The sequence below is a fragment of the Mustela lutreola genome, chromosome 6, assembly GCF_030435805.1.
Source record: "Mustela lutreola isolate mMusLut2 chromosome 6, mMusLut2.pri, whole genome shotgun sequence".
NCBI classification, from domain to species: Eukaryota; Metazoa; Chordata; class Mammalia; order Carnivora; family Mustelidae; genus Mustela; species Mustela lutreola.
In genome coordinates, this window is record NC_081295.1 from 75,932,059 (window position 1) to 75,944,179 (window position 12,121).

General features: G+C 35.0%; 1 protein-coding gene across 1 annotated transcript in view; it reads right to left on the bottom strand.

Moving 5' to 3' along the window:
- Window positions 1–12,121, bottom strand: part of RNF217 (ring finger protein 217) — a 141,555-nt gene that overhangs the window by 29,303 nt on the left and 100,131 nt on the right. Inside the window, exon 3 of the mRNA XM_059177665.1 lies at window positions 5,904–6,068. Coding sequence (XP_059033648.1) covers window positions 5,904–6,068 — 165 coding nt within the window. The remainder of the gene's footprint in view (window positions 1–5,903; window positions 6,069–12,121) is intronic.

Genomic DNA, 12,121 nt, shown 5'->3' on the forward strand with positions numbered 1-12,121 from the left:
AGAACAAGTGTGGAGACCCTGAGAGGGAACGTGCTCGATGCTTCCAAAGGAAAGCAAGGAAGGCAGTGTGGCTAGAGGAGCATGAATGAAGGAGAAGATGAGGTCTGAGGAACGATGGGGTGAAGTGTGCCTGGAACACAGCAAGTCATATGGTCATTACAACCTTTTGCGCTGTGTGAGATGGGAGCCATGACAAAGATATTTTATTTTTTGAATGGAGCACAATTTGAAAGCCCCTGCATGTGTATTTGTAGGGGTGTGTGAAATGCTAAGAAACTGTAGGATTATCTCTGAGAACCATTAATACTCCAAATTCTTTCTTCAGCAACCACAGGACCACATAGCTACAGCTCAGATATTAGAGCCTACAGACATAGCTTTTGAGCTAATTTTATGTGAACAGGAGTAAATTAATCATTTTCTCTGAATCAATGCATTCTTGCCTACAGCATCCTATTATAAGATTTCAGAGAGTAAAATATTTGAAAGGAAATATCATGACAAGTTAATTCCCTTAATTCCAAATTCAGAATAAATTATGAATGAACATAATTCACTTGCCCCTGCCTGCTTTTTGGTCCGGTTACTTACCCTCACTGAAACAGTCTTTACATCTTGAAATGGTGGTAATTACCCCTTCCTCACTACTTTTTTTGGAGACTTAAATGAGACCACAAATGTAGCTTATGTACTACTGAGCCTATCATTTTATTATTATTGCGTATTACCTTAAAGTTTTATCCAAAGGCATTTAAGACTTCATTACAATTTAAATCTAAAGTATATATGTGAAATTGCCTACAAAATGTGTTTACTCATTTGTTTTGTATTGTACAATCTATGTTTCTTAATTTTTAGGTGTGCATCTCACTTTTCATCTTCTTTGGATTAGCAATTATTTTTCTCATTAACTCAAGTTTAATATGTAATCTGCTGTAAGACAGTCTCAAAATTAAATTTTACATGAAGCTGAATAGATATTTTAATACTTTCAACAAAACTGGAACCCCTTACTTGATTTAAACTAAAAATGATCACAAACCAGACTTAGTTTTGTTGTAACTATGTTCAAGAAAGATATTTTAAAATTAACATATATTTTCTGTAGGCTAAGAATTTATATGAGACAGAAAACACATTTTTAACATAAAAAATAGTGTTTGCTTCAGCAGCATATACATTAAAATTTAAGATAAAAAATAACGTTGGGCTGGCTGGATGGCTCAGTCGTCTGAGTGTCTGACTCTTGATTTTTTGGCTCAGGTGATGGTCTTAGGGTCACAAGATCCACTGCTAGTGGGTCTCCCCACTCTGTGGAGGTCCCTCTGCCCCTCTTCTCACTCTGGTGCATATGCACATGCATACTCACACACACACACTTTCTCAAATAAATAAATAAACAAATCTTTAAAAAAAGATGAAAATATTGTCTCATGAGTGGAGAATAGTATGAATTAAGATGCAATGAGATTTAAATAAAAATGGCTAGATAAAGTTAATCTTACTATGCTGCTATTAATTTTTTATAAAAATGTCTTATAAATAAATAACTTGCAGAAATGTTTATATATTTTTACCTTACTGTGAAAAAAAAAATCCCACCATGAATAAGCCTTTTACACACGGGAGAAAAATATTTCATAGTAATTCTGGTCATCTGCCAAAATTCAATTATAAACAATAATTTTGACTTCTCGGCATAAGTCAAATCTCTTCATAATATTATACCATATATTAAACTGGTCTTTCCACTTGAGCAAATGGTAAAACCTCACTATGGGAGACATAACATTTATAAGTGAAGTTATTTTATTTGGAATGCTAACTAAATGCTAACTAAAATAATGAATTTATAGATTATCAAACTGTGTTTGAATGGGTACCTTTTATAAAAGCATAATCTTTTAACACCCCCTTATAAGCACAGACTTTTTTTGAAAAATCAGCAGCAGCAAGATTAGGGAGTTAAGAGGAGAGACTTTTTTTTTTTTAATGTTTCCTGTTTTTATTTAAATTCTAGTTAGTTAACATATAGTGTAATATGAGTTTCAAGAGCACAATTCAGTGATTCATCACTTACATACAGCACCCAGTGCTCATTCCAAGGCCTTTCCTTATTAAGGCCCATCCCCCACCTATCTCTCCTCCATTGCCCCTCAGTTTGTTTTCTACAGTTACAGTCTGTTTTACGGTTTGCCTCTTCTCTTCTTTTTTCTTTCCCCTGTGTTCATCTGTTTTGTTTCTTAAATTCCTATACAGAGTGAAATCATATGGTATTTGTCTTAGAAAAGAGTATTTTATATATATTAATTTAACATATGGTTAGAGAAAAATTACAAATCACTGGGTAGGAGGAGAAATAATTAATAAACAATTAGGTCAGTTAGTCATAATTTGGAAAAAAAATTATAGGTATTTGATGCATAGGAAACATCAAAATAAGTTATGGTGAGATTAAGGAGTTAAAATATTAAACTATTTAGAAATTAAATAGTTAAAAGAAAAGCAAAAAAATGAACTATTTTATCAAACTTCTGGTTGATAGATAACTTTCAGAGCTTAGGAACAAAATATTTACAAAAAGTAGGTAAATATATAAAATATGTGTATAAATATGATGTGTGTTTGTGTATCCACCCCCCCAAAAAGGAATGATATATTTGGTCAAACTAAAATTTTTAAAAATAAACACATAATTTTAAAAAAAGTAAAAAAAAAAAAAAGTAAAATACAAAACAAACCCCAAACTATCATTGACATAAAAATAAAGTAACAAAAGATAGGAGAGGAAAATGCCGGAAAAGGAATTAATACTTCCAAATAAAGAATTCGTATAATCTGATACAAAAAATATGCCCTGACCTGATCCATACAAATGGGCAAAGAAATTAAAAAAGGATATTACAAATTAAAAAGTACATGAAATTATATTTGATGTAAAGGCAAACAAGGAGATTCAAAATACAAGAACAAAATACTTTTAACCCACTAAAATAGCATTTTAAAAATACTTGAAATGGTAATCAGAAATGTTTATATAGAAACAGGTCCTCAGATTTTTCTTGTGGAATTATAAATTTCAATCTTTTATAAAAGCAAATTGGTAATACATACCAAATGCTAAAAACACTGATATCGTTTAATTCAGTGAGTCTATCTTTAGATATATAAGCTTTTAAAGATCCAAAATAGGGAGAAAAAGATATATTCAAGATGAACACCATCAACTGGTTATATAGAAAATATATATATTAGGATATATATATTTTATATTTATACATTTTATGTTTTTTTTTAAATTGAAGTCATTTAATGTACATATTTTCACTTGTTAGTTCAACACTGATTTCCACTATACATGCACAGCCATTTAGTTTAACTTGCTTCATATTTATTTACTTTCCAACATGCTATATTTATAAATTTTAAAGGATTATTTATGAAAGTAAAGCCCTGGAGTCTAAGACAAACATTAAGTCACTTAGGAATATCCCTTCATGGATTTCTGTTCTAAGAACAGACAGGTTTCATGAGGGGAAAATAATTTTAAGTTCCAACAACAAAATCACAGTTAAGAAAATGCAAAGATATAAAATTGTATGCATCAAAGAAAAGGAAAACTGAACCATTTCTACTCAAAAGAAGCCCTAAAATATGACTTAAATTGACATGAACTGTATGGAGCCGAATCTCACCAGAAACTAGATTCTCTGCTACACACCAGTCATGTAAATGGATTCCGTGTTTCCTTGGCTCCTTACTTTTCAGCTGTTTAAAAGTGAATTCCTTTCCAAGCCCCAACATTTTAGCAATTACTTCAAAAAGCAACCAGCCTGTATGCTTTCTCTTAACTGTGACCTGTCTTTGTTAAAACTGTGAGAAGTCGTCAGTGCATTCGGGAACTCCTTCCAGTTGGTTGTTTTTTCCTATCAGAGTCCATTTAGTGTTAGATTGAAGGATTAGGGTAACCCGTGTATGTTTTAATGTATTACCTCCGTTCATTCAGAATGTCCCTCAATGTACAATGCTGCATTGCTCATTCAGCATACAGTCTTGGAGCCAGGCTAACTGGTAATTGTTTTCACAGCTTTCCAGAGAAATATAAAGTATACTTTCAAATAAAGTGCTCCATAGAATGACTTAATTTAACAGCACTCCTGAATTCCTGGTCTTTATTTAGTTGAAACTGAGTAGCAGCTGAGATACACCGGAAAGGCCAGAGCAAGGGGGAAAGACCTCATGTTCTCATTGTTCTTCCATGGATGAAAAATAAAAGTGTACTGAGCAGTTGGTGCTGTGATCTGGAATAACCTTAAAATCAAAAGAATAACTGTGGATGAATTTGCCTCCCAAAGGGAAAATGAAGAAAGCTTTAGCTCAAAGTTCTTTAGATATCCTTTTAAGAAAGCCAGGTCATCAAAACTATTTCAAATTTTTTTTCAACTATTAAGAATGCAATATGTTCTTTCAGATGATACTTTACTTACTATATGTATAAACTTGTACATGAACCGAATATAGTGAATCTGTGCATTATATTTATGCTCATTAATATGCTTCAGAATTTACTACTTCAAGTTGGATTTACAATGATTAATTTTAAACCATTTTCTGAGAACTCAAACTTTATTTATCTGGTGCTAAATCTCCAGAAAGGAATTACAGAAGGATTTCTAAAGATTAATTTGGCAAAAAGTGGAAAACATACATGGTAGAGTATACAGATGCCCTCTATATACATATATATACATATAGTTTTCTGAAGTGAGCTTTGAGAGAAAAAAAAAAAAAACCTCCAAATTTCAACAGATCTCTACCCCTGTAAGTATCAAATCCACTGTTTTTGGGCTGGATTTACTTGCTGATTTCTCTGTAGGTGAGTCTTCCCTGCCTGCTGGCACAGTTGACTTTCAACATCTAACTCTCAGCTCAAATACCTGTTAACTCATGATTTCCTGCCTGCTAAAAGAAAAATGAAAAAATGGGATTCATAAAATCCCCAAGTCCTGACTTCAACTATTAGCTTCTACAATTGACAGAAAGCAAATGATCAGCTTACTATAATCCTAAAGTGATAAGCAATGGAAGGGGAAAGAAAAGCAAAGGACTGCAAAGTTTCAGAGCTTACTTAAATGAGAAGTGATTACAGTGCACATGACAAACTAGAAATAATACTTTTATACCATTTCCATGCTAACTTTTCCTTATATACACATCCCCATTTTTAAATGGAAAATAAAATCTTTGAAGTTTAAAATCAGTAATTATATGAGGCCTCCTTAAATTGTGAAGAATTATGCGAGTAAGAAGAATATACATTTTTTATATATAATATGTTCCATTTAGTTAGGTAATATAATTACTCTTCTAAAATGAAATAGCAAATACCCTTTTTCTCCACACCTGCGTTAAGCAAGTCATGCATGTTGGGGCACCTGGGTGGCTCAGTTGGTTAAGCAACCAACTCTTTTTTTTTTTTTTTAATTTTATTTATTTATTTGACAGAGAGAGATCACAAGTTCCCCGCTGAGCAGAGAGCCTGATGTGGGACTCGATCCCAGGACCCTGAGATCATGACCTGAGCCAAATGCAGCGGCTTAACCCACTGAGCCACCCAGGCACCCCAAGCAACCAAATCAGCCCCAAGCTGATTTCAGCTCAGGTCATGATCTCAGGGTCATGAGACTGAGCCCCAGGCTGGGCTCCAGGCTCAGCGGGGAGTCTGCTTGAGATTCTCCCCCCTCCCTTTCTCCCTCCCCCTACTTGCATACATGCTCTTTCTCTCAAATAAATTAATTTTTTAAAAGTTATACATGTAATCCACTTCAATATTGTAAATATTACTCTTCAATGATATCCTGATGCACATGTTTCTTTGCTTTTGTAAAGGTTAGTTATCTCACCTTGCACTTTGGACACTTCTGGGCATTTCTCTGTCCATGCTCAATTTCGCTGGCCCAGTGACGCAACAGTTTGTCCCCTTTTTTGTACTCCTTGCAGTTAACACCTTCATGCCAAGGAGAATGGCACTTAAAACACCAGATGAATTGGCAAGTGGGGCACTGGATCTGTATAAGGAAAAGTAATATTAAGCACTAGCAGACATGTTGAGAGTGTTTAAAAAGCAAATAGTGATGCTTGAGGAAATTAGCTAAAAAAGATTATAATTTGTCCAGATTTAAAATATTGTTCCCTCTACAAGATTAAACTACAAGAAGATGTAACTCTTAACATTATTAAAGGAGGAAAGAATGGCTTTGGTATGGATGATAAGGCTGTCTGTACACTCTACTGGAATTAAGCACTGGGTCCTTCTAGAAATCATTTTGGCCTTATGAAAATCGTCTGAGTTGAAGCACAGAGTAAAACCTGAGGTCTCACAATACCTCTAATCTACACACTCAGGCTGTTGCCTTTAAATCCACCTTTCCCTTGAACCAACTTCCCAGGCATTTCCATTGCTCTTTTTACCAATGGCTTTATTCACTTTTAAAAACCAGAGCCTCAGAAATTAAATAAATAAATAGATCAAAACCTCATAGATGCTCCATCAAATGAAAAACACACTGGCAAATAAACTTAATAAACTACTAAACCAGCATTTGCTAGCAAGTACCCTTTCAAATAAAGGACATGCCTCATTGGCTATTAATCTAAGTTAATAGAAGTTAATTATAAAGTTAATTTATAGTTAATTATAAAATCAATACAAAGGACTCCTATTAGACATATATCTGTATGGGAATCCTGTGGCCTGTGCCTAGGAAACCATCAAAAAGATGTCTTTGTATTTTCAGTATATGAGAGTGTGTTTTTATGTTCATTGAAAATATTTGTCTTCCACTTGACATGGAAGACATTTTATCGGACTTCCTTTATTTTGAATGGCAGGGAAGTATCCCGATATCATACAGTATTTCTGGTCTTCACTATCTAAGAACATATGGGCATAATTTGATTTTCTCAGCCTTGTTTGATTAAAGTGAAGGAATAAAATGTTTCACTAAGAACAACACTGGTAACTACTCTTCTCTGCGCTCCCGTATATTATTTCATGCAGTGTGAATGAATTTACAAGTACACTCTGAAGATTAGTTAGAATTTCTTTTGTTAAACTGTTGACAGTATCACTACTTACTTTTTCAGAAAACCTTTTTGACACAGAGTTTCCAATATGCAGATTAACCACAGAGCAATTATAATCACAGCTCTTATGTTTATAACTCAAAGCAGTGTAGTTTTCACTAATGTCTAGAATAGGTAATGTTCTTCCTATTTAAATATGAAGTAACAGAAGTACTTTTGCTTTTAATTTATATCAAAACAAAATAGTATTTTGTCATAAAATTTTAAACATCATGTCTATTTATTTGTTGAAATTCTGTCACGTGTAATGTTTATACTGCTGCATAACATGCAGTATTTATTTTTACCCACAAAATAATGTTACAAAGTAGGTAAAATCACAAGTTTACAGATAAGAAAAATAACACTCACAGGGAATAAATAACTCACCCAAAGTAATTTGGCAAGCTTGTGTTAAGAAGAAATTTAAACACAAGTTTGTCTGGCTCCAAAGCCAGCATTCTTTTCACTTTGGCAAACACTCCCTCATACTAAACAGTATTCTTTCTTTGGTAATTGAAAACCCAAATGTTAGCAGTCAAAGTTCATGTGGTTAAGCTATTCAGTAAGTCAGAATTCTATATGACTACCAACATACAGTGAATTTCGAAAATCCTTTTCAAAATTTTACTTACATAAATTAGGAGACTCTTGGGTTACAAAAAAAAGGCATGTTGCTATTTAGTGCTTTAAAAATCAACATTTTTGTCTTCTCTGATCATCAAAGTTAAAATAAGTCATTTTAAAGAATAATGAATTGAAGTGGGTAAACTCCAGCTACTAAAATGATATAAAATGATCATTCCTCCATGTCCTTGAATAATGATGAATAGATGTAAATGCCACATGGGTCCTCCGTGAATGTCATCTTCGGATGTAATGAATGAAATGGGGAAGAAGTCAGAAAGACTTGCTTTTCCTCACACATCTGCTATTCTCATAAGGGCTTGAATATTCAACTACGTTCTCTTCTATTCAACATTATTAGTAATTCTGTCACTGACCTCTAGCACTGTCAAATAAAAAGAAATCTCTTTGGTTCTTAGTCAGTATTTCTGAAATAAATAGAAAAGTGGATGAAACAACAATTTGACACTGGGATTAACTCTGTGGATATTGGACATCACAATGGTTCAAGGATTTTTGTGACCAAGTGCTGGACAGTCACCCCTATGGATCCTTAATGAATAGAGTTAGAAATGTGTGATTGTCCTAATGTACCAGAATGATAAGGAATCTGATACGTGGGTGTCTTCACCAGTGACTCTTGTTTCCAACTTTGTGCAATAAACAGCTAAATCCCACAGTAGATCCTACTGTCAATCTTCACCAACAACATGGACTCTGTGGCAAACTGAAAAAAGTTTTGCAGCAAGCTCTCAAGTGAAGAGGAGTAATTTAAATTCAGACCCAACAGCTTATTGTCTCTCACTGAAAACATTAAACTATTGCTTTGCTCTGGAATAAGATAATAAAAAGACTAATAGGCAGCCCCAACAACTCTGTTGTTCTGAATGGTCTAAATTCTAGATTTCTGGTCTGAAGATGCCTTATTCTATTGTGGCCTTAACCATATTCAAAATTGGCCTTATTTAAAAAGCACCTATTGACATCAATGCTGCATCTCCTTTCACTCCTTTTTTAATACTTATTTCTCCACACGAAACACCATCTCTCAACCACAGACCTCCCACACAGACTGCCTGCCTTCTGAGTAATTACATTCACAAAGAAGTCACTATATTTCCAGCCTTGTTACTCAAAGTGTGGTCCGGGGACCAGCAACATTGGCATCACCTGGGAGTTCACTGGGAACAAAAAATCATGTCACAGCCCATACCTACTGAGTCAGAGTCTGAATTTTCACTAGGTCTCCTGGTGATTCAGATGCACGCTCAAATTTGAGAAGGTCTGTTCTGACCCTGTCTCCCTGGTCACAACTGATTCCACCAGCAATGAGTCCCTAAGCAGAAGCATGAATTCTCGGGCTGGCAAGCAGCCTGTGAGGTGGCTGGGAAGACAGATTTCTTTTTCTCTTGAGGAGTAAAATGGGAATACACATACACTTTACCTTTGTTGTGGAGACAAAGTTAAGAAAAGCTAAGTGACCACAGTGCAGATCACAAGAGACGGGAACAATAGACATTCACATCTAGTGACACAACAGAGGGGCTCTCATGCTGCTAGAGACAGTGTCCAATTCTCTGCAAGGTCTGCCTTGGTGGCTGCTGAGGCTCTCTCTTGCCCTTCCTTCTTCCTGTGGAGACTTACAGCAAATCTCATGAACTGAGATAGCTTGAGACAAAGCATATCTCTGCCTTTTGTAATTGGAGAAAGTCCAATTAACACAATCTGTCTATTGAAATCTTATCCAGATCAAATGCTACTTGCTTGGAGATTCAGTATCTTTCTTAGAGAGCTCACATTCAACATGTAGATGTCTAATCTCTCTAACAAGCTACTAGCTCACTGAGGTTACAAAAGCTGTCTCAAGTATCCCCTACTTCCTGAGATAAGTAACAGAACTTCTGGCTCATGGTAGGCCCTCAAAGTTATTTGTAAAATGAATTGTTTGGTACACAGCAAATACTATGTATTAGCTAATGTTAAATGAATTAAAGAAAACCAACATATCTAATTTATGATCAGTAACTAAGATGGTATCATCTTTTCTTAGATTACCAGATCATGTTTACTAAATGTTTTATCCATGTGACATTTTACTGAACATCAAGATTGTGATCAAACTCTTCTACAACAGACAGGACTGCAAGAGTTTCAAGAATAAAGTTATCAGAGTTAAGAATCTTGATTAACTTGTTCCAGAATCCATGAAAGATTTAAAAAAAAAAAAAACCTTTATATTAAATTTTAAACTTCTGAATTTCTTCAGTTTTTCTAAAAATCTGAGATACTATGACACTCAAAAGATAATTTAAATGCACTGACTTGTCTTAAGCAAATGGTATTTTCTCTTGACAGTTCATGCCAAATAAAAAAATAACCCACAAAATATGGAGTTCCAAACCAAAAAGGACCCCAGAAATGTCTTTATAACCTAATTATATATACTCCTATATACATAATTATTTTAAACAAATCATGAAATCATTACTTATCAAACTTAAAATATTAGACAATATCTATGTTTGAAATAGTCATTGCAAATATGCACTAACTCAGTCTTCCAAGAAAAATTTGCTTTATTAGAACTACAAGGTAAGACAGATACGCAATAATGAAACTTACCCAGCGATTCATTTGCCCATTCAACTAATATTTATTGAGCACCTTCAAGTAGCAGGTACTGAGTGTACTGTTTTAGGTACATACAAAAGAATGAAAACACTTATCCTCAAGGAATTTATTGAAGATGGACAGGTACAAACACAGAGAGCTATCAAACCATGTAATTACTGCTAAAAGAGAAGCTTGGACAAGTGGGAATCATGGGAAAGGTGCTTCAGGGAAGATTGGGAGGCTAATGTTCAGAGAGAAGGTGGCCTTGAAGGCTGAATGGAATGTCACTGGGGCCAATGCTAGAGTAACATTTCCGGCTGAGGCCCAGCCTAAGCTTCCACAGAGGCCTGAAAGCACCTAGAGCACTAGGGAGAGAGCAAGGGTTCTCATGAGGCCCAAAAAGAGATGCCACTTTGGCTGCGTCAGTCCTGAGCCTTGCTGAAGTGTCCAATAAACAGGGTTCAATTAGTCTTATATTTATGTTCCTACACCCTTGATGTGTCTCTCAAAATACACTGTGGTCCAGGAACTTCTTAAATGAAACATAAAACTTATGGCTGTCAGACTAGGCTGTGTCCTAAGGAAACTGATCAATATAGATGTAAGAGGGAAATCTCGTGGTTATGAAAAGTTTTATAATAACTTAAGATGTCTTTCTTGAAGACGAGAAGATTGGGAAGAAGTACAGGGTATCATAGAGAGAAGAAAAGTAGTGTTTGATGCATGGCCTCATATACCTTCAAGGAAGCACAATCTGCTCCCTTATCAGATCAAATCCTAAAGCAAGAGTGGCAGTGGAGGGAGGTTCTCCACAAGGCAAAACATGGGCTTGGCTTCTTGCCTCCATTCTTAGTCTCTAATATTATTCCCTTAGTCCCATCTTACTTGGGGATATCTCCCTGAATACCGTATAGTGCTAGTAACGTGCAAGCTGCATAAGGCACTGTTCCCTGAACACAGTCCAAAAGTGGTCCAGTGACCCTTGCCTTAATTTTTCGGAGCATAGCTGAAACGAAGCCGAAAAATGAAAGGGAAACTTTCCTAAAGGTGAGAGATCAAATGAGGACAACAAACAAACAAACAAACAAACTCAAAAAACTGTTAACACATGACAAGATAAACTATACAGAGTTGTAGTGGTTATTCATACAAACAGCTTTACTGACATCCCTCATATTGATTTCCAGGATCCTTTTACATATGTGACACACTATTGCATAATACTGTCACTTTAGTACTGGCTTTCATTTTCAACTGAGAGGCATACTCTTCCGAGGGTTTTATTCTTTGAAAAAAGTCTCTCTCCCTAATTTGAGAATCGTTACTTCATACCAATCTATTTTGCTTCTGCTGCCTGGAAACACCTTTAAACATTTATAGACTCTTCGTGTAAACCTAGAAAGCAAGGCCCAGAGAAGTATCTGCCTGAATTTATTTCTTGTTTGAGGACCTACCTCTTCATAGATGAATATAAATAATACTGGAAGATTCTGCCTGATTGTGTAGTACAAATTCACTAGCCAGAGCAGATGGCATCACCCCATTCTCAACAAGACATCTATTCTGAAAACAACACAGTAAGGCTAACATCTCACAGAGATAACCTACCTAGAGTACTGGAGGGCCATCTAATTATATAGTGTATCTGAGGAAATGGGAGGATGGTCTGTGACCAACAGGTGAAAGCAAGAGACAGATCTCAGCTGGAAGGTAACAATGAGTTCTTGAATAGAAAGGAATGATTCTCTAAGTAGGA